This window comes from Chelonia mydas, chromosome 3 (assembly GCF_015237465.2).
Source record: "Chelonia mydas isolate rCheMyd1 chromosome 3, rCheMyd1.pri.v2, whole genome shotgun sequence".
NCBI lineage: Eukaryota > Metazoa > Chordata > Testudines > Cheloniidae > Chelonia > Chelonia mydas.
In genome coordinates this window covers 202,767,955-202,794,378 of record NC_057851.1, presented here as the reverse complement: position 1 = coordinate 202,794,378, position 26,424 = coordinate 202,767,955, and the positions used below count along the sequence as shown (strand labels likewise).

Below are 26,424 nucleotides of genomic sequence, written 5' to 3'. Positions count from 1 at the left end.
GCTGCCTGACCCGAGGGTTAAGGGAGCCGGGACATTCCCATGACAACGCACAGCCAGAGCTCCATGCCCCTCTGAACGGTCTCCGACACACGTCTCTGGTTCGCCCAGGATGGGGAGCACACAGATATCACCCTCGGGGCTGTTCTCAGCTGGATCTCACTCCTCGCGTTTACATGAGCGGACACATGGGAGCAGGAAGAGCGAATAGCTACAGGGGCTGCACCCTCGTGGCGAGGTCTCTTCTGCCTGTGCAGCTTCTCTGGTACTTACGGCTGGAGCACCCCCCGCTTTGCAATCCCACAGCAGGGAATGCTGGGAAAGCTCCAAAGGGAGGTTTCAATGGAGACCCACAACCTGTGCCCTGCTCTGGCCAGATCCACCCCGCCCCACAGTCTGCTCCCGCATTTCCCTTGCTGCGTTTGCTATGGCCAAATACACAGAGTTCCCTTATCCCCATTTCTCAGTCTGACCCTTAATCCCAGCACTGCCCCTAGTGAAAGCGGTTCCTGGTTTCCCTTACGAATGGCCCGGACGCCACCAACTCACAGCATCCACGCAGTCCACGCCCTTTGCTGTCTTACCTTTCTCAGCAAAGGACACCCTGTAGTTCTCCAAGAAGATGACTTTGAGTCGATCTCCTATATAGGGATCGTTGTTGATGACGTCCCCGATGGACGTGATCAGTTTGATAATCATTTTGGCCATGTGGTAGCCGGGAGCTGCCTGCAGAGGGGGACAGAGACACAGAAAAAGTTAAATAAAGACATACACAGTAATGCGAAAAGAAGGGACTCCCAGGGGGACTGGACCAGTGTGTACAGTGGGGGGTGCTGGGGGGTGCTGAGAGCCACTGAACCAAACTGTAAGCCCTGGATAGGATGGAAACCACTGCAAGCCAGGGCGTGTGGCAGCCCCCCAGCCCGCTAGTTCCAATCCAAGTGGATGTTACCAAGATGAACAGCCTAGGCCAGGGGTTCCTGAGATGGTAGGCGTGAGCTTGAGCCGTTCTCTTCAAACGGTCTTTCAACAGGGTAGTGCAAGACCAAGAGAGTTTGGGAGCCCGGGTCTTATGCTATTCCTAGGGGCAGGGCAGTGAAAATTCTTACTTCGGTTCAAGAGGCCGGGGCCCTGCGGGCTGACACGGGGCACAAGGCTTACAAATGGTGTTAAACCGACGTGCCGAGGCCCGTGTACTCCGCGAGAAGGGGCACCGCAAGTGGCCGCTGCAGAGGAGCTGCGATCGCTCCCGCCGAAGAGAAGGCGACTGTGGAACAGCAGCCAGCTCCAGGAGCAGGGCTGAGCAGAGGCAGAAGAATGGCGCTTTCAAACCGAGCATCTGCTCTGGCGCCGGAACACAGGGCGCACGGGGCTGCAGCGAGACGATACGGCCGCGCTGGAGGGAAGAGCCAAAGCCCACCGGAGTCCTGCAAAGACCCCCAATGGCGGCCACAGCCTGTGATTCTTCGTCCCCAGGCCAAACCCTTCCCCAGGTGGTTTGAGTCTCTCAGCCAGTGGGCTCCCTCTGCCAGGCCTCTGCCTCCACCTTCATGCTCTCCCTCGGCGTCTGTGTAGTGGAGAACGGGGGGCGGAGCCGGTCTTTACAGCCCGGCAGCCATAAGCCCAGTAATACACGCGCTCTCCAGCAGAAGGCAGAGGTATGCACCCAGTTCAGCATATTGAACGGTGCTCAAAAGGAAGAGTTAATGGAACGTCTCACCTTTCCTCCAATCATGACCGTCCTTGGCACGAAGGACTTCGATGGGTCTTTTCTCATGCCTGAAAGATTCAGAGGATAAAATTAGAGTAATGCAGGGGTGACGGTGCAGAGTAACAAAGAGATGATGCTATTTGGCTGCAGTAGCGGTTGGAGGCACCGGTCATGAACAGGACCCTGTCGTGCCAGGTGCTGTACAAATACAGAACACGTGGTCACTGCCTTAAGGAGTTTATACTCTAAATAAACATAACTATAGACACCAGATCTGCATCTGCTTCTGTGCTAAACCTTCCAGTCATGGCCACCTCAGAGCACCATCAGCATTTCCGTGAAGACACAAGAATTGACATTGACCATCCGTTCCCGGAGCAGAAATTGGGCTCTGGTATTTCTGGAGCACAACGTGACCAAGGGGTTATACAGCCCACGTTAACCAACAGTAACGGGGGTCTTCGGAAGTTAGGAAACCCATTTGCACTGAAAATACATATTTAGGAACCAAACATTGCTTGGGAAAGGACCAACAAGGCCAGAGGGGCAGAACTTTGCGAGACAAACCCAGTCCCCCCCCCCTACTGCCCCTGGACTGGCGCCTGGGGGCACAGCCCGCCTTCCTGCACCCAAAGGGCCCTCGGGTCCCAGTGAGCCACGCAGCCGCGCGGAGAGGTGGGAGTGAGAGCCCAGCTCACGGTTGTAGAGGGTGATGATGTGCAGGCAGTTGAGGAGCTGCCTCTTGTACTCGTGAATCCGCTTCACGTGCACGTCAAACATGGAGGACGGGTTGATTTTCACCTTGTACTTCTCCTCCAAGTAGGCAGAGAACTTGAGCTTGTTCTCCTGGGAAAGAAAGTGGGGAGACAGCTGAGTACCCGTCTGACAGCTCGTCTGTCACGGTGCAGCCGGCTGGAAAACAAGAGCTCCTCTGGCAGATTCTCTCTCTGGCCAGTGAATGTTTACCAAGTCCCTGCTCTGTCTGATTCACAGCAGAGCCTCGAACCTGGGTTTTCCTAGGTGAGAGCCTCACCACTGGGCTGCTGGCAATGCTGGGGTGGGTTTCTCTCGCTCTCTCTCTCTCTGTCACAGTTCCTTCCTGGACCTGTGGGTCTTTCTCAACAAAAGTTCCACTGAAACGGACACATTTCCAGGAACAGTTTTGGTTTTCATGAATCCCCATTTTCTGACAAAAAACATTCTGCTGAAAAATTCCTGACCAGCTCCAGTCACGAGTGCTCAGCGCCGTGGGTGGGGAGTGAGTGGTGAACTTCCACCCACCCAGGGATTCGTAGGATGGGCGTCTTCTACCTGCACACCAGACACCTGCCTCCAAAGCTAATGCCACGGATTGCTCGACAAGGGTGCAAATACACGCTGTGTGCACGTGTCTGGAAATGCACGAAGAAATCCCTCTTCCTCACAGCTTGAAGCACCTCCGGGAACCTCTGGGATGGGCGGATGGCTGCCTGAAGCAAGGACTGCGCAGGGAGGTAGATTGGGAACTGCTAAGGCAGTGCAAGAACAAGGGGACAGTCACTGAAATAGAAAGATCCCAAATTTCAAACTGATCACTGGAAATACCTCTTTGCACAGCGTACAATTAGCGTGTGGAATTCACTGCCACAAGGTATCATGGACGCCCTGAGCTTAGCAGTATTAAAAAGGGATCATTTATACAGATAACAAGAGTCACACGAGTAAGGGTCAAAAAACCAAGAGTTTTGGAAGGGCTATAAACCTTCATGCTCCAGGGCACAAACCAACACCCAGCTGACGGGGGTCAGGAGGAAACTTTCCCTGTGGTCACATTATCCCATAACTGCTGGGCTTTCTTGCTCCTTCCTCTGGAGAAGCTGGGAAAGGCCACTGTCAAAGACAGGATGGTGGGCGAGATGGTTTGCTCCAGTCTTGCAGTTCCCAAGTTCCTGCCCAGCCAGCTGTGGAAAGGTGGGGCCAGATGGAAGATGGAATGAGGATAAGAAAAGAAGAAAACAAGAGCATGAGAAAGGTGTGGGGGGGTGAGGTGGAGGGGAGTAAGAAGATAGAAATGGGAGGAGCATTTCACTACCAAGGGGCACAGCCAGACATCTAGAAATGGGGACAAATCCAAAGCGGCCTGTTGCCTCCAGCACGAATCTCTTTGGTGCTGCAGCTCTCTCTGGTCCTCTCGGGTCCTCTCTCTGGTCCTCTCGGTCAGGTCTCTTATATTAGAGCTGGTCAGGAATCTTCCATTGATGTTTTTCGCTGGAAAAGGTGGTTGCAGCAAAACTAACGTTTCCCGTTAGAAAATGTTGATTGTGCCAAAATGTCTCGATTTTCCGTTTGGAAAATCAAATTAAAACATTTCCTGCTGGTTCAGCATTAATTTGTGTCCGCCTGAGCCACTGTGGTTCAGGTACATCAAACCCCATTTCCCCTATGGGTTAGGCTCCTTGGCCAGACTACATCTCCCATGATGCACCAAGATGTCCGTTCTGACTGAGCTGCCACATTGCATTATGGGAGTACCATGAACACCATGCATCATGGGAGATGTAGTGGCCGTGGAGCCCGGCCCATAGGATGAATGGGCATGAGGTACCCAAACTACAGCTCCCAGGAGGCGATGAAGCAGCTTAGGCAGGCACAGGGTAATGCTGCGCTGCCCTGAATCAAAGTGTTTCAAAGTTTCCCCATCAAAATTTTTCAGAACTTCTCATTCTGGAATGAGTTTTGGTATTTCAGCTTTTCAACCTGAGTCGGACAAAAATGGGACAATCCTGCACGGTCAGGGGAATGAGCGAGACCAACTAATAGGTATTTTCCATCTCGAGATTCTATGGGCCCAATTCTCTGCCAGGTAAAACACCACTGATGTCAACACAGTGCACCCATTTGCCCCAGCAGAATTTTCAGCCTGAGAACTAGGCTGTGAACTAGTTGCCCCGATGTCCACGTTACCTGTTTGACTTTGGCCACATCCCTGATAAACACCTCGTCACTGACAAAATCCAGTAACTTCTTCAGCTGGCTCAGATCGGTTACAAAATCTTCTCCGATTTTCTGAGGAAATAAAACCGGAGATGAATGTCCTTTGCTAGATGTCTGACTTGCTGCAGAATTTCACTTCCCTGCTACAAGTGCCTCAGTCCTGACTGGGAAAGAAAAAAGAAAAGAAAAAAGCCAGGCGTGGCAAAAATATGGCACCAATTATTGTGGCTGGGTTATTACTATGCATTGTTTTAGAGTTCAAATGTACTGGGAATAAATGATTGGTACAAAAACATTTCAGTCTATCACACAATTCCACAGCACTCCCATACAGCTAAGCAAAGAACGGCCGTATGTGCTGGGAATTACTTCCAGCTGGAATATCTGATGGACAGAGTACTTGCAGTGTATTATCAGCCACTAGATGTCTTAGTGTGCTGTATGGAGTTCTTGGCAAGGCGTGGTCCTGGTAAACAAAGGAGACAAAGCTGGAACTCAAGCTGTGTGGGAGCCGGTTTGTGAGAGTGGCTGTACATATTTTCTTTAGTGCATGCCCCATTTAAGACAGACTGTCATTCCATATATCATGACACCAAGGGAGGTGATGCTGTTCCGACAATCTACCCTCAGCCCATGGGAAGATGGAGCCAAAGGTGAGCAGTTCTTTGATTAACTCCTGATGGCTGATTTTAAAGCTCAGCCATCGACGCATGTGTGTGTCAGAGGCTCAAGAAGTGAGACAGCTGCCCCTCTAGACTTGCCTGGAGCTACGTGGATTGACACCTGCTGAAGATCTGGCCCCGTTTGTTTACACTGCTCTGAAGACTATTTTGTGGCCAGACACTAGGATTAAGTAGCTCCGTTCGAGTGGCTCACCTCAGCAATTACACTTGCTAGTCCTGGGTTGCACAGGAGGAGCCAGCGCCTCGGAGTGATGCCGTTCGTCTTGTTCTGGAACTTCTCGGGTTCCATCTCATAGAAATCTTTGAATCTGAAACGCATGGGCAGTAGGGGAGACGCTGAACAGGTCCATTCCCAGCGGAGTTTTATCAAACTGTAACCTCAGATGCTCCTGACTCTATTTACAACTCCAGCTAAAATCTTTCTGCTGACATCAGTTGGACCTGTACTAGGCCCTTACCTGTGCTCCAAGCTGCTGAAACTGCGATTCCACACCTAGGCTCTGAATCTACCCAAAGTCTGCTTCTCTCTCTTGCAGAAGGCCCTGATCTACGGTCCCCTCCATCACCATGATGTAAGTGCATGCCTCCTTCCTTTTTAGGAGCAAGTGGTGGGAAAGGGGGAATTACAGCAGGGTTTGCAAGGGTGTACTTAGATTTTCAGAAAGCCTTTGACAAGGTCCCTCACCAAAGGCTCTTCAGCAAAGTCAGCTGTCATGGGATAAGAGGGAAGGTCCCCTCATGGATCAGTAACTGGTTAAAAGATGGGATACAAAGGGTAGGAATAAATGGTCAGTTTTCAGAATGGAGGGAGGTAAATAGTGGTGTCCCCCAGGGGTCTGTTCTGGGACCAGTCCTATTCAACATATTCATAAATGTTCTGGAAAAAGGGGTAAACAGCGAGGTGGCAAAATTTGCAGATGTTACAAAACTGCTCAAGATAGTTAAGTCCCAGGCAGACTGTGAAGAGCTGCAAAAGGCTCTCTCAGAACTGGGTGACTGGGCAACAAAATGGAGGATGAAATTCAACATTGATAAATGCAAAGTAATGCACATTGGAAAACATCATCTCAACTATACATATAAAATGATGGGGTCTACATTAGCCATTACCACTCAAGAAAGATCTTGGAGTCATTGTGGATAGTTCTCTGAAAACATCCACTCAATGTGCAGCAGCAGTCAAAAAAGTGAATAGAATCCTGAGAATCATTAAGAAAAAGGATAGACAAGACAGAAAATATCATATTGCCTCTCTATAAATCCATGGTACACCCACAGCTTGAATACTATGTGCAGATGTGGTCGTCCCATCTTTAAAAAGATATATTGAATTGGAAAAGGTACAGAAAAGGGCAACAAAAACGATTAGGGGTATGGAACAGCTTCCATATGAGGAGAGATTAATAAGACGGGGACTTTTCAGCTTGGAAAAGAGACGACAAAGGGGGGATATGACTGAGGTCTATAAAATCATGACTGGTGTGGAGAAAGTAAATAAGGAAGTGTTATTTACTCCTTCTCATAACACAAGAACTAGGGAGTCACCAAATGAAATTAATAGGCAGCAGGTTTAAAACAAACAAAAGAAAGTATTTTTTCATACAACATACAATCAACCTGTGGAACTCCTTGCCAGAGGACGTTGTGAAGGCCAATACTATAACAGGGTTCAAAAAAGGATTAGATAAGTTTATGGAAGATAGATCCATCAATGGCTGTTAGCTAGGATGGACAGGAATGGTGTCTCTAACCTCTGTTTGCTAGGAATGGATCACTTGACGATTACCTGGTTATTCCCTCTGGGGCACCTGGCATTGGCCACTGTCAGAACACAGGATACTGGGCTAGAAGGACCTTTGGTCTGACCCAGTGTGGCTGTTCTTATGTAACAGAAAGCTTTGTATGGCCTGCAGAGTCGAGTACTGGTGGTGCGAGGAGGAAAGAACCCAACTTGACTCTCAGCTTCCAGGCTAAGTTTACAGGGCTGGGCGGTGAGGAAAAGCAGCCTGCTCTGAATGGGAGGCTGCTCTGTGGGTGAGTCACTCACACGGAATTCTTCACGATTTCGGAGTGAATCCTGGCCACCCCATTGACGGCGTGGGAGCCGATCACGCAGAGGTGGGCCATGTTAATCCTCTTGCAGTCCCCTTCCTCGATCACGGACATCCTACGCAGACGGTCTAGGTCTCCAGGGTAGATGGCGGCCACATGCTGCCAGGACACACACACACAAATGTCAGCAGCGCAGCCTTAAAATGCAGACACGGGGCTAGACTGTCACTGGGGCTGCACCCAGCCTGGGGGAGTCAAAGCTCTCCTTACACTGCTGGGGGGAGGCTACTCGGGGTACACCCCCTGAGCAGGGGTGGCGCTGCAGCTCTGCCACTCCCCCAGTGCCAGTGAGGAGCAAAGGGGGGGTGACAAGAGCAATGGGGGGCAGGGAGGTACTGTGCCTTGGAGCAGGAGTGGGTCACAGCGCCCCCAGGGCTGCTCCTGGGCTGGCGCACCCCACACATTCACATTTTTAGGGGGTATTTTCAAAGGCAGACGGGGCACCAAGGACCCAGGGGGGCCTTTACCAGCCACTCCCTTCCTGGTGGTGACAGGGACCAGCCGGGCAGCGCTGGAGGCTGATGGCCACTATCTATCCACAGCGTCCCGAACCGCCCTGTACGGGGCAGCCACGGGGGCAGACGGCAGAGCCACGGCCCGTCAGGGAGCGACAGTGATTCTGAGCTGCAAACGCTCGTCCGTGGGCAGCGGGCCGAGAGCAGCAGATCCACGTCCCACGGGCCAGGCCTGGGCCATGGGACCTGGACGAGACGAGGTCCCCGTTAGCCGGGGCCAGCTCCTGTTCCTCACATCCAGATGCCTTTGGTTGATGGTATAAATGATCTCCAGGTGGCGCGGCAGCAGCGTCTCGAACATGGAGACCGGCCAGCGCTCCAGGGCCTCGGGCAGCACGGTGTGGTTGGTGTAGGCGCAGGTTCGCTTTGTGACCTCCCAGGCCTGCGGGGGGGACAAACACGCTCACATCAGACGCCTGAGAGGCTCGAGCCTGACTCACGTCATTGGGCTCTTTGCTGGGGCGTCTGGGTGAAATTCAGCAACAGGGTCGGACTAGGAGCCCCCGCAGGTGCTGGGCTGGCTGGTCCACGTCCTCGGGGTCTAACTGATCGCCACACGTGGGGCGGGGAAGGAATCTTCCCCCCAGGTCACCTCAGTCCCTCCTGTTCCCTGCCCCGGGCACACGATTGTCTGTCTGCTGTGGGCTGCGATTCCCTGCGGAGTTCGGTTGTCGGGCGGTGCTACAGGCCATCCGACTAGCTCAGGGGCTGGTTCCTTCTGGCCTTAAACTGTGTCAAACTGTGACCGCATCTCAGAGCAGAGGGTGGCACTGCCCAGAGACAGGGAATGTCTCTCTCTCTCACACACACACAGCCGATTCTCTCTAACCGCGCTGCCCAGGAACGACCTTTCAGCGCTCAGACCAGCTCGGTGGGGCCGACTCGCAGGCCGACGACGTTTTTCCCGTCAGAAAATGCTGACTCGTGGCCCTGCTAACAGGCAGGGGTTGGCTCTGATGAAGCCCCTGGTCCCAAACATTTCTAAGAAAAAACATGTGGACGCTGTTGAAAGGTCCCGTTTTAACCGCCTCAAACCCTAGATCAGGCTCGTATTTCAGTTCACGACGGTTTCCATTTTTTAGCTTAATTTATACTAAAAAAAAGGGTAAAAACCAGGATTTAAAAGGTCAAAACTGAAAGGGAACATTTCTGTTGGCCCAATCGGAATTTGCATTTATTTATTTATTTATTTATTTTTGGTTCACAAAAATTTTTGAGATTTTGACTTTTCATCCCGACTTGGGACAGGAAAAGGGTGCTTCAGGTGAACGTGCGCGCCCCTCGGACCCTGGATTGGAGGGTGGGCTCAGGCTGGAGCCTGGGATTGGGGATCTCACAAGCGAGCAGGGGCCCAGAGCCCGGGCTCCAGCCTCAGCATCTACACTGCAATTCTGTAGCCTTGGTCAGCTGACACGGGCCAGCCCTGGGTGTTTTATTGCAGCGTAGACATACCCCAAGGCTCTTACAGAGTCACCCTACAGGCCAGCGGCTCAGGCCCTCACCTGGGATGTGAGAGCCCCCGGTTCAAGTCTGTGCTCCAATCAATGAATTTACTCTGAAACCCATTAGCCCTGGGCCCTCCAGAAGCTCTGCCAGGCCTATCCAGTGCAGGCCAGCCCCACAGCTGCTATGAGAGCGGCCTTCCCTGCTTCTAGGTCGCTTTGCTTCTTCTCCATGAGATCTGTGCCGGCAGGGGGCACTTCCTGCCCAACAGGAGGGTAACCAGGACTCCAGTTACAGCAAAGAGCCTGTGTGTGTGTGTGTGTGGGGGGGAAACAGGACAGAAAGCAGACCCAGCTGTGGGGAGGGAAAGGAACAGTGTGGGAGAAGTGACGCAGTGGAAATGGAGTGGGCAGGACAAAGCCCTGGCTGGGATGATTTAGTTGGGGTTGGTCCTGCTTTGAGCAGGGGGTTGGACTAGATGACCTCCTGAGGTCTCTTCCAACCCTAATCTCCTATGATTCTATGGGAGATGGGAAGAGGGGAACAGCCCAGCACAACAAAAAGAGAGGTGGAGATCAGACAGCAGGAAATCAGCAGGAGAAACTGCAGGGCAAGAAGCTCTTGGGGAAGGCACGGTCAAGAGGGACCCTGGCCGCTGTGGGCAGCTCCCCCACTCGCTGCAGCTGCAGAGAGGAAGCAAGAGGCAGGAAAGACAGGAAGGCTTGAGAGGGAGAGTAAAGTCCCCACAGAGGAGGATGCACGACTGGGGAGAGGGTCAAAGTCAGGGTTAATTGATGCTCTCCTGGGTCTGGCCAAGGCCACCCTCCTGCAAGAGCCGGCGAGGCAGGGTCTGAACACAGGCCCGGCCCAGCTCCACCCCTTCACACTCACCTTCTCCCACTCCATTTTCTCCACGTCCACCAGGATCCGCATGAGCTCCGGGATGGAAAGTGCTGGGTGAGTGTCGTTCAGCTGAATGGCGACCTGCAGCGGAGACATTCCCAGGTGAGACCCACTCGCGGGGACATGCTCCTGTGCTCCCAGGCCGGGTCTACCCGACACAGCTTTGCCGCAGAGCTCTATCAGCTCTGAGTGTGGAATCTCCCCCCCGCAAGATCGCCATGCCAGCAAAACGCTTGGTGTAAACACACCCACCCCGAAAGAAAAGTCTCTCTTGACACAGCTAATTTTGTTCGGGGAGGTGATGTAGCTGTACCGCTACCGGCAGAGCTCCGAGGTCTCCACGAGCAGAGCTATACCAGCCCACGCTCTGTAGAGCAGCCAATCCACAGGGCAGCGACCGAGCTAGTTCAGCGTCCATGGCCATCGCCACCCGCCACACACAAGGTCTCTGGGGCGGGATGGACGCCAAGGAACGGCTCTAGCGGAGCTGGCCAACGTTCTTCCAAAAATTCAAAGGAAAAAGGGGCACATTTGTCGCAAGAAATGTTCACTCTTTTGAAAGGAGCTGTAGGGGCTGGAGTTCAACACCTAAATCCTTTGGCAACGTGGTCCTTAGTGCCTGCTTTGGAGGGATGCGATGGAGAGAGGCGGTATCGGCAGGGCCTGGGGCGGCAGCATCTGCCGCGGCTCTGCCGGGTGCTCACCTTGTCTGGGAAGGTCTCAAAGCACGTCCTGACTGGGTCTCGGGAGCCGAAGTTGGAAGACTTGAAACGGCGAATGATGTCCTGCAGGGTGGCAGCTACCACGAAGTATTCCTGCTTCAGCCGCAGCTCCTTCCCTTCAAAGAACTAGACACACAAGGCCCAGCCATCAGCTTGGCTCTTGCTAGCACCCCGCTGCTGCAACGCACCCCGCTGCGGTTAACCACCACGTAGGTGCAGTGTGACCTGCTGGGGGGCCTGCGAGGTCAGTGGAAAGGCACCCATCGCCTGCAGTGGGCTTTGGGTCAGGCCCTAGGTGGCCCCGACTACTGCTCTGGCCCCCTTTAAATGTTCACTAGGAACAATGCACCCAAGGGGTGAGAAGGTGCATAGGGAAGGGGGTCACTCACATTGTCATTCGGATACAGGACTCGGGAGATGTTTTCTGCCAGGTTTCTATCCAGCACAGCCTCGATATAATCGCCCACATTGACTGAGGAGAGAGACAGCATGCAGAGCCATACAGCCGTTAGGACAACACACTTTTACCTTACTCCCTAACACGCGCACGCCTTGGCATGTGTTCTTCCAAGGAGGGAAGGAGGAAGGGAGCTAGGACCTGATCCCACTCCCTCTGGAGCCAACATCCCTGCAGCTGAGATCAGAGCCCCATGGTGCTAGACGCCGCACAACACAGCATGCCAGTCCCAGCCCCGAGGAGTTACAGGCTCAGCAGATAAGACGAAGGGTGGGAGTTTAGAGCTGAGGAACTGAGGCACAGAGAGATCATGTCACTTAGCCGAGATCACACGGGGCATCTGTGGCAGAGCTGGGACCTCACAGAATCAGAGAAATAAGGGACCTCAAGAGATCACCAGTTCCAGCCCCCTGAGCTCAGGCAGGACCAAGTAAACCCTAAATCAGCCCTGACAGGGGTTTGTCCAGCTTGTTCTTAAAAACATCCAGTCACGGGGATCCCACAACCTCCCTGGAAGCCTGTTCCAGAGCGTAACTGCCCTGAGCGTTAGAAAGTTTTTCCTAATCTCACCTAAATCTACCTTGGTGCAGATTAATCCCACTGCTTCTTGTCCTCCCGTCAGTGGCCATGGAGAACAATTGATCACCGTCCTCTGTAACAGCCCTTCACATATGTGCAGACTGTTGTCAGGTCCCCCCACTTCAGTCTTCTTTTCTCCCGAGTAAACACACCCAGTCTTTTAACCTTCCTTCAGAGCTCAGCTTTTCTAAACCTCTGTTCGTTTTTACTCTGCTCCTCTGGACTCATTCCCAAAGTGTGGCGCCCGGAACCGGACACGGGACTGCAGCCGAGGCCTCAGCGGTGCTGAGCAGAGTGGGACAGTGACCTCCCTGCCTTACCTACGACACCCCTGTGACGAGCCCCCGGAGTGACATTAGCGGCAGCATCCCATCGCAGCTTGAATAGGCGTCATCAATCAGCTATAACCCCAACTCCTTCCCAGCGGTACGACCACCTTGCCAGTCCTCCCCCATTCTGTAGCTGAGCATTTGATTTTCCCTTCCTAGGGGAAGTACTTTGCGCTTGGCTTCATTGCACCCGGATCCCTTGAAGCCCGGTCATTTCATCCCCCTCCGCTACTGCGTAATGCTCCATTCGGCCTTGCACAGAGCAGGCTGTTAAAATGGCATCCCCAGGCATCACTCCTGTTTCACACCAGTGCACGGCCCAATCGTCACACCCCGGCCAAGTTTTCTGCGGCTCCACATGACACAGTATGCAAATGATTGAAAGAGTCAATTTACATCTTTACAAAGTCTGTGCATAACCTCAGGGACTTGGGCGTACGGTCTGCAGATCCTGCCCCAAGCCCTGGCGGGGAGGGGACCGGTGGGGCGGCACAGAACTTGGCAGCTCTAGGGCTGGGCAGGGACGGGGTAGGTGGCTAGGTGGGCAGGTGTCCTAGGGTGGTGGGGGCTAGAAGCTGCCTAGGTTTAGTGGGCGGATGCTGGGGTATCTGGATCAATGGGGGCTAGCTGCAGTCAAGGGGTGGCTGTGTAGAGAGGGGGTGCTGGGATGTCTGGGAGCCCCGGGGTAGGTGAGTAGTGGGGTGTCTGGGACAGGTGGGGGGGTGCTGCGATAGGCGGAGAGCTGGGTCCCTCAGCCGGGGAAAGAGGACTTCCCTGGGGCCCCAGGGTGGGGCAGAAAACCACCGCTCCTCATGCCGGAGACTCCAGCAGCAGGAAGCCAGAGAGAAGCCGCCTGAGGCAGGCTCAACGGTGGCCTCTAGCAGCCACAGGTGGAGCTGCCGCTTCTGCCCCGCGCAGCCAAATGCCCGATGTCCCAGCGGGGCTGCAGGTGCGTGAGCGGGGCTGGGAAATTCAGCCTGTGGCCTGAGACGTGTGACGCCTGGCAGCCTGGCCGCATCGCTCCACACCTGCATGGCAGGCAAGTGGACTGAAGGCTCAAACTGACTTGCCCTCCAACAGAACCGACATCTGAAGACTCAGAACAATTGTTATTTTGGCCAGATGCCAGCCCTTCCCGCACAAGGGGGGGGACGGATTTAAATATACCCGCACGTGTTAGGTGTTGTTTACAGGGTGTGCTATTGTATCTGGGCCCCCCCTCTGCCAGGTGCCGTACACACACACACACACACACCCCCTCCCTGCCCCAGCGAGCTTCTGAGATAAGCAATGACCAGAGACTGAAGAGAGACAGCACTTACACTCCTGAAGGTTGAAGTCATTGGGTGCTTTGGCAGACCACAGCCGCATTGTGTTCACGGTGTTGTTCTTGTATCCTGGCACGGGGGTATCATAAGGCATGGCAAGAACTACCTGTAAGAGGAGAATACGTCACTACCAATTAGTGACAGGACGTCCTCAGGGTACAAAATTGGCAAGAAAACAACCCAAACCTAATGTGAGAGAAAGAGAGAGAAGGAACAGCAGACATAAAATTCCTGGTTTATTTAAAGATCATGTAAACTAAAATCCATTGGTCATTATAATGGTCACATTTTATATTATGGGCACATTTATAAATAGTTTATAAAGGGTTAATAAGTGATGAATAGACGTAGCGTGCTCTTATTTCCGTAGCAATAGCATCCAAGCAGCCTGTGTTATAGACAGTAACTAGCACATCAGTAAAAGGTGCAATCGATGATCATAAGCAACCTGTTGACCTTTAGAGCTGCTTAACATCTATTAATTATTCATTCACGTGTCATAAATGCACCCTCAGTGGCTATTAAAATCCAAATCATCCTGCAGAATTCAATATAAAATTATATGTCTACCACAGATGGGTAAATAAAACCCGTTACAGAAAGGCTTTCATTCTCTGTTTCTAAGCGTGATTCCCCCAGAACCCCATTAGATGTTTATTGAAACGTACTGGTTAAATTCCACAGGACTTTTACGTTAGGGCTGCATGTGAGCTATTGCGGGTGTAGTAAACTGCCATCACAACTACACCCATCTAGGCCTTGATCCTGCAAAGACATAGATACATGCTTACCTCTAAGCACGTGAGTACAATCCTTTGGGCTCGTATTTAACATTAAGCATGTGTGTAAGTGCTTGCAGGGTTGGAGGATTTGCAATGGTCTATCCCCCTGTGCTTCCTGGACAGACACTCCAGGAAACATGCGAGTTCCCTTTCCCCAGCGCAGTGGGTGAGGAAGAGACAATCGGGGGAGAGACTGAAGGCTCCCACTACAGCCACAGAAACAGCTCAGTTGGAGCTGGGAAATCATAAGGAATCTGAAGGCTTCTTGAGCAGAGATTGCCCGGTCAGCACTAAATTGCCCTAACTCCAATTCCTCTTGCCTGAAGCTTAGGAGAGCTCATCAGTAGATCAGCATCTGCATGGCTCAAAACCTGCCAAGCAGCAAACGTGGGGCACATCAGAAAGGAACCAAAATAAGGGATGCAAAGAGCAGCAGGGCATCGAAACGCAGGCCCCGATCCTGCACAGACTTAACACGTGCTTAGCTTTAATACTGTGAGTAACCCCATTGAAAGGTTTGGCACTACGCGTGGTAGCATGGAAATGTTTGCAGGATGGGGGCCGATACCTGGGCACCCATTGTAACGGAGATGGGCTGTTGGCTGAGAGCCGTATGAATCTGCTCTTCTGAGCATAATGCAGCAGTAACGAGTTGTTATTTGTTTGTATTACAGCGCTGCCTAGGAACCCGGGTCATGGGGCAGGGCCCTGTTGTCTGGACAGGTTACAAAGACCCTGGGCCCAGAGAGCTCCCCATCGGGTGGTTTCCAGATACACTTCCAAAGGCAGAGCTACAATTTTACTGCAGGGAAGGAGACAGTACGAGGAACAGCTTCTGTCGAGTGACTGTGCCAGGGACGCGTGTTCAAAGTGCTGTTCTGTCCTGCACCGTGAGGCTGCAGAAGTGGCAACTTGGGGAGGTGGGCGTGGGATCTGCCAGTCGCAGGCTGGGCTCAGAGTTCTGCCGCATTCTTTGCGCCTCCCGCATGCCATCCCCTGCTGCAGGATAAATTCTGCCTTGCTGACCCTCCGCCACCCCCTGGCCCCGGACGACACCTGGCGGATCCCTAGCAGATGTGCAGCAGGGGGAAAATTTTCAGATACAACGTTTTTTCCACTGAAAAATGCAGGTTCTGGTTGACGGAAACATCTTGTGAATTCACATCGAATTTGCTGATTTATTTGGTCTGGGGAAATGAAACTCACCTCTCCCTACCCCCAAAGGCTTGGATTTTTTAATTTAAAATGACTTTTCGTTTCCAATTTCACTTCACTTTTATTTTTTTTAAAGTTTTAAAAAACTCTAAAGCCAAACAAAACGCTCCATACGCCCGGAGACTTTTTTTTCCCATTTTTCGGGTTGGCCGTGCACCGAACCTCACCTAAAGAAACCAGTTCTTCGCGCAGCTCTCATTAGACACCAGTGGGCTTGCGTAAGTGAAACAGAGGGACGATCCAAAGGCAACGGGAGGCCCCGTGGGGCCCAATTTGTCCCGCAGAAACTCAACTGCTGGTGATGCGGCGCGAGACGGGAGGACGACTGCCTGATTCTTTTCTGCTGTGCTCCTTGCGTTGTCACTGACGCCTGGGCAAAGGGCTCCCTGCCTGGCTGCACAGTCCTAGCGGATCAGAACCGGAGCATTTTGAACCCAGTTGGCCCAGCTGTAAATGACAGCCCCAGGCACAAGAGGGTGGGGACCCAGCCCCAAGCGCTCAAACATCACGGGTCAAGCCCCTCATCAACCATAGGCCTGGCTTACACATCATGAGGTTGTAAATATAATACACTTGGGGCTCTTCTGCCTTATTTGCCTTCTGGTATTTGAGCCTTCAGAATTCATATTTTCAAGCTTTTCCCCACTCCCATGAGGATTAGACACTTACTGCTTTTTTAAATGAAAACTAGGAGTCTCTCAGAACCAGCTGACTCCAGGAGCTGGGGCTTTAATGAAAGCACCAAATTTCCTGAGCCTCGCAATCAAACGGAAAGCGTGGTCACGCGGACAGCCCAGGAGGAGTTTGTGGGGCTGGCAGTTACAACAAACAGCCTTTTACCTGCAAGCGGAGCAGGTTTCCCACGGAAGCCCATGACAGACCATGAACAGGGAGTTCTGGGGGCTCGGCTACGGAAAGGGTGGGCGGCGGTTGGTGTGCTAGGCTGAGAGGGGAGCCCTGGGGTCAATTCCCTGTCCTTGCGTGACCTTGGACCAGTCACTTAGTCTCTTGGTCCCTTAGTTCCCAGCTGTACCACGGGGATAAAACCCCTGAAGATCATGAGCTGCTCTGCTACCACAGTGATGAGATACTCTGCCCAGGCAGAGACCTGAGCTAGACAGACTGGGATGGCGGGTGTTTATTTCCACCCACACACCACATTCCCCTGCAACGTATGCTGCTGTGTGACCCAGCCGCCGGCTCCTCCCGATTTACCAGCAGAGACCTACAGCGCAGCGATGCTGCTGTGAGAATGAGCAGCATCCGCAGCCGGAACAGAAAGGGCTCACTCGGAACTCACATCGGTTAGTATATTAACCCTATCTGCTAGATGAGGAAACTGAGGCACAGAGAGATCAACTGACTAGCCCACGCTCACACCGGGAATTGTGGCAGACATACAGAACCCAGGTCTCCCTGTTCCCAGCCTTACCCACCTGAGCATCTCCCCGCTTGTCTAGGGAGCGTGTACTAGAGGACAGGCTCTTGTCCAGCAGGTGGTAGGTAAACAGTATGGGCAGAAGACTCACCTTCTCTCCTGTTGGGTGCCTCTCTGGGAAAGCACCCAGGACTATACGCAATAATCACTGTTATCTGGCAACTTCTGGATTAAAAGACCAGATCTTAGAAATTCACACTTATTAAAACACCCTGAAATCAAACGTTTCAATCCAGATGCGAAATTCTGGACCCACTGAAGTCAATGGCAGTTTTGCCATTGACTTCAATGGGGCCAGGACTCTACCCCAATGTTACAGTCTTTCATTTTAAACACTGTCTGCTTCACTCTCTTCATAGAGCTACTCTCACTTCCATTAGTGCCACTCAGGGTTCAGGGCCCAAACGTGCTAGGCGCTGTACAAAACACAGGATAAAAGAATCATAGAATATCAGGGTTGGAAGGAACCTCAGGAGGTCATCTAGTCCAACCCCCTGCTCAAAGCAGGACCAATCCCCAATTTTTGCCCCAGATCCCTAAACGGCCCCCTTGAGGATTGAACTCACAACCCTGGGTTTAGCAGGCCAATGCTCAAACCACTGAGCTATCCCTCCCCCCCAACATAGCCAGCAACATATCCAGCAACTGCAATAACGATGAACTAATCTTCTCCACCCAAACCTTCCAGACTATCCAAAGACACCAACGTTTCTCAAGAGCCACAGACTAAATCTCATACAAAATCTCCACACACACTGGCTTTGAGATACACATAGCCAGAAAAAAAGGGAGGAAGATTTGCCCCAAAATTGAGGGAAGAAAAATAAACCACCCACCATGAGTCTAAATCTCCACCAACCGGCACTGGCGTAAATCTGGAGTAGCTCCATTGAAGTCTGTGTAAGTAAAGGGAGAACCGGGCCCTGAGCAGTTTGATGCTACGTAGGTTACTGCACCCTGCCTGATTTGTCTTGGCAAACGATCATCGTGTGAAAGCGTAGGCAGTTTGGTTTAGAGTTGGCAAAGCTGGGAATGTGGCTGGGATCACGTTTTTAATGGGAGACCAGCTTCAAACTTAGTTCTGGACAGACCAGGGTCCCTCCCTCCTCGCATCTGGGCACGTCACTACCATTCCCAAAGTGAGTGGGGATCTTTATACCTGAGTATCAATCCACTTCACGCCCTCCGCAGCGTGCTCCACTCGGCCATAGAAATGCACAGGAAGCATATACTCAGGGCGGGCTTTTTCCCAGGGGTTGCCATAGCGCAGCCAATCATCAGCTTCCTCCACCTGAAACATACCAACAATAGAAGATTATTCTAGCTGTGGCCAAACTGGGTCTCTGCTAAGAAGGAGATTCTTTTAATCGGCATTTAAAAAAAAACTAAAAAAAACCCCCAAGCTTTAAAAAAAAAAGTTTTAAAAAGAGACACATGAACCTCCCTGTATTTTCCACTGCATGCATCCAATGGAGCGAGCTGTAGCTCAGGAAAGCTCATGCTCAAATAAATTGGTTAGTCTCTAAGGTGCCACAAGTCCTCCTGTTCTTTTCATGAACCTCCCTGAAACCCTAACCATTAATGGCCGGATTCCCCACTGGTGCAAATCGGTGCACTCCATTGACGGCACGGAGCTGTCCCAGTTCACATCAGCTCTTTGTTGTGCCTCCTTGATTCGCCTGCCAAATGTGCACAGCTGAGAGTAAAAAGACGGGGCTCTGTCCACCTGGTCACCCCGCAGACGCCGCCAGCGATCTGAGCGCCAGTCAAGCACGTCCTTTGCGCATGAACCGTCATCCGTAGCCAAAATCCTGCAGCTTGTTGCGGTGCTCAGGCCAGCAGAGAAACCAGCTCTTTCTCCCATAACTGGGCTGGCGTTTGCAGAGCTAGCGTGAGTAAGACTGAATGACACAGTCACGTGGGTCCGTAAGGCAAGCGGCTGTCTGTCGGAATACACAGAGGGACCGGCCCGGCACTGGCCCTCTGGAGAGCCGGGCTCCGTTCCCAGCTCTGCTACGGATGCCACGTGTGACCTCGGACAACTCACTTCATCTGCCTGGGCCTCAGTTCTCCACCCTCGGTCTAGTCAGACTGCAAGCTCTGCGTGGCAGGGACGACCTCTCCCTACGTGTCTGCAGAGCACCGCGCACAAAGGGGCCCCGCTCTCCGTTAGGCACGACAATACCACCCATGATCGATTGTCAGAACAATCAAAGGGAACGGTGGAAACCAAACGCTGAACTCCCCCAGCGACAGACCTGCCAGCCATCGACAATCTTCTGATTAAATATGCCAAATTCATATCGGATCCCGTAGCCATAGGCTGCCAGCCCCAGCGTCGCCATGGAGTCAAGGAAGCAAGCTGGAACATCAAAGCGAAAGGACCCTCTTAGGAGCAGGTTTGCAGAAACCCAGCCAGGAGACCTGGGCCTGTGTCCACATCTCAGCCATGTGACTGGCTTGGGGCTACGGGCCCGAGACAGCCAGTAGCTTTTCCTTTCTGGGACTTGAAATGTTTCAAAAATAGTGCACAACCAAAGGGCCAAGGGGGGTGTTGTGAATTTCTACCTGACTTTGGATTAGGCTGTGCCCCAGTCCCCAGGAGTAGCTGCCCTGACCTCAGAGAGCATGGTGGCACTCGGGGCGGGGAGGGAGAGGAAGGGGCAGAATCTGACCCCTGTTGGGCTCCATTGGCGAGGGCAGGGGGGGCCGAGATTGATCTGTTCTCCAAGGAGCTTATGTGGAGGGAGGGAACGGATGGATTTGTTGGGAGAATGGATGGGGTGTTTGTACAAACATGTGCACCTGGTAGGGGGTGGGATTGATGGATTTGGGGGAGCTGTTTCAGGAGCACCCACTTTGTATTTTTATGCCACCCATGCACTATTGTTTCTTTGGTTCTTTGCCAAACACCTGTAGGCAAGTCTGGCTGGGACCCAGCTTCCCCCTCCTGCCTCTCATCAGAAAGATGGATGCTAGGGGCTATCTGAGCTCTGCTGTCTTCTTCCAAGGGGACGCAGGGAGGTGGAACTGGAAGCTAGAGTGGGAGCTGGGGGCATTTTCCCATGCTGCCGGTGGGGGCAGTGACCTGAGCCTTGGGCGTGATGCAGAAAGGGGATACTGATTCCAGCTGTGCTTTCCCGGGGCGCGCTAGGGCTTGCTAGCTATTGTTTGTAAAGTGACGCCAAGTGTGACTTTTACTAGCGTCCACAGCACTGGTAAGTGCGTGTCAGGACTCCGTGGCTAACAACCAGCCCTAAGCTGGACGGGGCAGTGAGATCTGGTCTTGGCACAGGGCTGCAGCGTGCTGAACAGTGATGGGGATGGTCCCGGGGCAAAGGACAGTTCGACAGCCCTGTCTCAATGTGAGTTCAGCACAGCTGTGGCCAAAATGGACCACAGCACGGCCTGGCGGGGGTCAAGCTGTTTTATAAACCAGTTAAAACCAAGTCTTTGTCCCGGGCTCTACCTGAGCTGAAGCAGGGCTTTCATCTTCCCACGGCTGCTCTGACTATTAGCGGTAAATATGCCCAATGGCCTGTGATGGGACGTTAGATGGGGTGGGGTCTGAGTTACTACAGAGAATTCTTTCCTGGGTGTCTGGCTGGTGAATCTTGCCCACATGCTCCGGGTTCAGCTGATTGCCATATTTGGGGTCAGGAAGGAATTTCCCTCCAGGGCAGATTGGCAGAGGCCCTGGGTGTTTTTCGCCTTCCTCTGCAGCATGGGTCACTTGCTGGAGGATTCTCTGAGCCTTGAAGTCTTTAAACCCCGAGTTGAGGACTTCAATAGCTCAGACGGAGGTGAGAGGTTTGTCGCAGGAGTGGGTGAGGTTCTGTGGCCTGCCTTGTGCAGCAGGTCAGACTAGACCAGTGGTTCCCAAACTCGTTCTGCCGCTTGCTCGGGAAAGCCCCTGGCGGGCCGGCCGGTTTGTTTACCTGCTGTGTCCGCAGGTTCGGCCGATCGCGGCTCCCAGCGGCTGCGGTTCGCTGCTCCAGGCCAATGGGAGCTGCTGGAAGTGGCGTGGGCCGAGGGACATACTGGCTGCCGCTTCCAGCAGCTCCCATTGGCCTGGAGCAGGGAACCGCAGCCGCTGGGAGCCGCGATCGGCCGAACCTGCGGACGCGGCAGGTAAACAAACCGGCCCGGCCCGCCAGGGGCTTTCCCAAACAAGCGGCAGAACGAGTTTGGGAACCACTGGATTAGACGGTCATAAGGGTCCCTTCTGATCTCAAAGCCTGTGAGCAGCAACACAAGGTAGGCTGACCCCTAGCCTGTCAACCAGCACGTCACGTAACCTCGCTGCAGCCGGCCGAGAGGACACACTAGCTAAAATGACGGCAGATGCTGGCACTTTGTCTACACTAGAGCTGCACCCGTGTTAGCAAGGGTGACAAATTTTAGGGGGGAAAAGGCTACTGTAGCCAAGGCCTTGGGCCTCCTCCAGTGCTAGCCCAGACGTGTTAGAAGCCAGCTTGGTCAGCTGTGCCTAAACCATGCATGGCCACAGTCATTAGAGGACGTTAATTGCCCTTTGTAGAGGGGGGCTAATTAAGGAGCACAGGGACCAGCACTGCCAAGCAGCCAAGCCTTGCCGAGGGTATCACTGGGAATACAAAGAACAGGGGCATTACCTGCCAGGCGACCCAGCCCTCCATTACCCAGGCCAGCATCTTCTTCAATCTCTTCCAGCTCCTCCAAGTCCAGACCCAGCTGTTGAGAAAGCGGCAACTTCAGCACCAGGGCATCACCCCCCCAGAGCCCTGAGGCATGTTTCCCTGCAGCCCTCCGAAGGAGAGAAAAACACCCAGGCTTCCCCCCACCCCGCTCCCACAGCAATCTAATTCCTCGGACAAATGACCCTATCCCACTGCCAACGTCATTTTTATTAGGATCTGCAGTTTTCCTTAGCTACATCAAACACCAAACGCTTCTTGGCTGGCAACCCTCAAAACTATAAAGACCTCTAATCTGGGAAGGGATGGCAATCAGCCAGTCACAGTACAAATCATCACTGCTGGTTTATTTGCCTAACGATTTGAGGATGCTCCTTCTTTCCAGGGTTAATAACTGTACCTTGAGCCTCGAAGGATTCTGGGGCCCAGGGGTTTCTTATCCCAGAATATGGTTAAGGCCAAGTTCACGGATTGACCTTGCAAGTTATTCCTGCTATGCTGAAATGTCCCCCAGTGTTCTGGCTCAGAACTTCCCTGCAACAAAGTCTGCTTCAGCTTCTGACCTTCCAAAAACTGTCCCCTGACCTACCCCCAGCAACAGTCTCTCCTTCCCCCCACCATCTCCACAGCCACTCAGGAAGGCCAAGCCTCCACTCCTATCACCAAAACTAATGCCTAGGGCTGGCTGAAAATTTCAAAGATAACCTTTTCCCATTGGAAAATGGGGTTTTGTCAACGTTGAAATTTTTGGTGGGAAAAGATCAATTTCGGCAGAATTTTCCATTGGGAAAAATGGAAACAAACTGCTCCATTTCAGATCTGCATTAATCTCTGCATCTGCCAGAGTGCATCATGGGAGATGTAGTCCAATGGGGGAGCAAGGCCCACAAGAGAGACTGGGAGCAAAAAGGACTCAGAACTACAACTCCTAGGAGGCAACAGAGCAGGCTCAGGGGGATGCAGAGATTAACGTGGACCTGAAACAAAGCACTCTGATGTTTCTGAATTGAGATTTTTCCAGAACTTTCTATTCCATCAGAAGTTTCACTATTTCAAATCGGGATGAAAACAAATGTTGAACTATTGGGAATTTCCTGCAGGACAGAAATCCTGGTTTTCCATCATCTCTTCTAATTCCACTTTAAATTCACTTTACATCTGGGGATAGCTGGTTACCGAGAGCAGAGTGGGATCAGAAGCTGCGGCTGCCATGTTCGCTGTCCAAGTATGGAGGAGCAGTTCTGGGTGTGATTATTTTACCAAAATAATCCCGTGCGTGGAGGCAGTTATACTGGCACAAAGGTGCCTTACACTGGTATAGCTTATTCCCCTTCCGGTACCGGAATAGCTGCACTGCTCTAAAGCACTTTTATACTGGTATAAAGTCTGTGTCCACACTAGGGAACTGATACCATGTTAGCTACACCAGTATTGTTAAAGCAGCACAACCTGTGTGTGTTGACAATCCCTTGGTTGACCTAAAAGGCTTTTCTTCCTCTAAAGGGATGTAAATGGTGTGGATGGGAGGGAAAGAACTACTTAATTACACATTTCCCCACAAAACCCTGTCTGCCTTTCCTATTACCGATGTAACAGCAACTCCCCGTAGCAGTTCTCAAGTCTTGCACTTTATTTAGCCCAGAATTTGTTTTTTATTTCAAAACAGGGAGCACCACTAAGTTACCATTTAAATACAGAAATGGCTCACTGATATAATGAACCACTTGTCAGCTAAGGATCTCAGAGCCCTTACCAGGGAGGAAGTGGTTAGACTGCTAGGCTAGGACCCAGGGGACCTGGGATCTATTCCCAGCTCCATCACTGACCTTGGGCAAGTCACTCCAACTCCCCATGCCTCAGTTTCCCGTCTGTAAGAAGAGGATGATAATACTTCCCTTAGGGGAGCATTATGTGTGTTAATTAGCAATTGTCAGTAGATTGCTTTAAGTAGTAAAATGCCAAGTATTAACAAACATTCAGCCTCTGCACTATTATGCCCACTATTATGCTGTCACCCACCATTTATGGTGAGTGACAGCAATGGAGAACTTTAGCGTCGGTCAGAGACACTTACCAACATGTGGTTTTTGGACAAGTCCAAGTAGGTAATTTTGGGTGCGATTTATTTTTTTTTACCAATATAATTATGCCAATACAACCCCTAGTGTGGACACCACTACACCCCATAAAGGCATGCAGCTAACCACTAGAAGCACATTTATACCAGTATAACGGCGTCCACACTAGAGGGGTTGTTCAGTTACAGTCATATCGGAATAGTTACAGCAGTGCAACTTGGGTGTGTAGATGCGGTCTAACTGTCTTCTCCTTCGGCACAGAGATGGATTGTTCAACATCTCTCCATGTCACCCTACCTCGGCTGGTTGGGTTTAATTTCCAGGGGGCTTTACTGAGCTGCAGTTGTGAGCAAAGGCCAGGTAGCGAAAGGAGACTGAAGGCCTATGTGATAAGGCCCTGATCCTGGAACGACCTCTGTGTGGGCAGAGCCCCAGTGGGGCTCAGGGCAAGTGCAGTGCCATGTGCAGGATCGGGGCTTAAGTCCCCTATTACTCACAGAGGACGCTACAGTATGAAGAGGTTTCAAGTTTATTCCTCATGGACCCGACTCCCATTGCAATGTATTGTGTTACCGGCAGCCTGTGCATCGCACACTGCAGACGGATCCTGCAGCAACCGGTTTCCACGACAAAAGCTTTGTTATGATCAACAACCTCTGAAACAAAAATATGCCCAAGCCAAGCCCAGCCTCTTGAATCTTTAACAAGCTGGATGATACACATATACATTTCAAGCTATTAGAATTGCTTCAAGGACAGAGGGATACTGGGGCCTCTGCCAAATTAACTGGCTTTCGTGAGTCACAGTACTTTCAAGGGAGCAATAACATTAGACCAAACGTGGGTAGATTAGATGGAAATTTCAGGATGCTGTAAATTAATTAGCTTTGCGCAAGCCATTTGCTTTGGTTACCGATGGCAAAAGGGGGAGGAATTAAAGAGAGAGAGTGAGTGCACTGATGCTGATAAGATATGGACCACATGTGTATGTTACATCCCCATTCCTGATTCTCCATTTGTTCTGTCTGCTTAGGCTGTAAGCTCTGGAGGGCAGGGTCACGCCGCTGCCCTGGTCCGTGGCAGGATACAGAACAATGACGAGCCACCTGGGTTTGCATTTCCCTGCCTGCCCCTGTGTTTTGACAGACTCCTGCCCAGTTCCCCCTCCACACAAGTTCTCTTCTGGCAGAGGCAACTCCAGGGAACCTGGTGGGAGCCTGACTGGAGCTGGGCAGGGATTCAGGTCACAGGAATGACAGACTCATAGAAACGTGGGGCTGGAAGAGCCCACCTCGTCCAGCCCCCTGCACTGAGGCAGGACCCAGTAAACCGAGACCCTCCCTGTCAGGGGTCTGTGTAAAGCAGTCAGGCTTCAAATGGAAAGCGAGTCTGTTACAGAAGCACTGCATAACTGTGGGAGCGGGTGAGAGGAGGGACTGCTCCATTTTCCTCCTCTTACGATGCTTCCAGTCCCAAGGAGGCCATGCTTTGCACAGGGCCGCACCACGCCCGGCTCACAAACACTTCGTAACAAGCTACCACAACGCGTAGGCTCTACCGCCCAGATTCCCAGCGGTATTCAGGCTCCGAACAACCACTGAAATCAATGGCAGCTAAACGGAGGGTCTGGGCCTACCGCCCCGGAGCAGGCTGCAGAAGTGTCTGGGCTCTGCAGGCCAGCTCCAGCACCCACCAAACTCAGCAGAAAGCCTCCCAGTGGGGCCTCAAACCTTGGGCCTGAGTCTCCTCTCACTCACACTGGTGTAAAGTACAAGTAAATACACTGAGGCCAGTGGAATTACACTGGTGTAAATGAGAGGCCTCAGCTCCCTCTGATCAATGGCTTCACGCATACAAGAGCCCCCGTTGGGTGGCGGATATTTTGGCTTTAGGCAGACTCTTCAGAGTGACCCAGATAGTAACTGGTGCACAGTCCCAGGCAAAAGCCCTGAAGCAGGACATTTAAACAGGAACGATACTTTTATACTGGCCTAGTACATCAGTGTAAGGGACAGAAAGCTTTTGAATGGGATTGTCACAGGGCAAGCTGGCCCGTTAAGAATGCTGGGGCTCCGCCTCACCTGTGCCAGGTGTAGCTAGGGTTACCAATTCTGATTGGACGTATTCCTCAAGGTTTCATCACATGGCATAATCTTTAATTAAAAGGTTAATCTTTAATTCCTGGGGACTCCAGGACAATCCTGGAGGGTTGGCAACCCTAGAACCTCCCCAGGTGAAGGGAGTGAGTCCAAGGGTCATGTGATGGGAGCATGGGATTCGGAGCCAGGCCTACTGCGGGACATATGGGCAGCCTGGGTTCAGAGAGTGACTTTTGTGAGCTTCCAGGCAGCAGGCCTGGGTGAAGGCAACACCTTAAAGAGGCCTGGTTTTCAGGCCAGGGTGACAAAAACCATGAGTTCGTAGGAGAAGCTCTTACCACAGAAACCGCATCATGCTACACTTGCCACGACAGGCCCTGATCT

At 52.2% G+C, this 26,424-nt stretch overlaps 1 protein-coding gene across 1 annotated transcript in view; it reads right to left on the bottom strand.

Moving 5' to 3' along the window:
- Positions 1-26,424, bottom strand: part of PYGB (glycogen phosphorylase B) — a 41,473-nt gene that overhangs the window by 7,964 nt on the left and 7,085 nt on the right. The window contains exons 3-16 of the mRNA XM_043544214.1: positions 21,822-21,900; positions 19,446-19,549; positions 18,347-18,478; positions 13,747-13,858; positions 11,449-11,531; positions 11,042-11,185; positions 10,326-10,418; positions 8,227-8,373; positions 7,412-7,575; positions 5,558-5,672; positions 4,652-4,753; positions 2,407-2,554; positions 1,718-1,776; positions 582-723 (exon numbers count right to left, since the gene is read on the bottom strand). Coding sequence (XP_043400149.1) covers positions 582-723; positions 1,718-1,776; positions 2,407-2,554; positions 4,652-4,753; positions 5,558-5,672; positions 7,412-7,575; positions 8,227-8,373; positions 10,326-10,418; positions 11,042-11,185; positions 11,449-11,531; positions 13,747-13,858; positions 18,347-18,478; positions 19,446-19,549; positions 21,822-21,900 — 1,624 coding nt within the window. The remainder of the gene's footprint in view (positions 1-581; positions 724-1,717; positions 1,777-2,406; positions 2,555-4,651; positions 4,754-5,557; positions 5,673-7,411; positions 7,576-8,226; positions 8,374-10,325; positions 10,419-11,041; positions 11,186-11,448; positions 11,532-13,746; positions 13,859-18,346; positions 18,479-19,445; positions 19,550-21,821; positions 21,901-26,424) is intronic.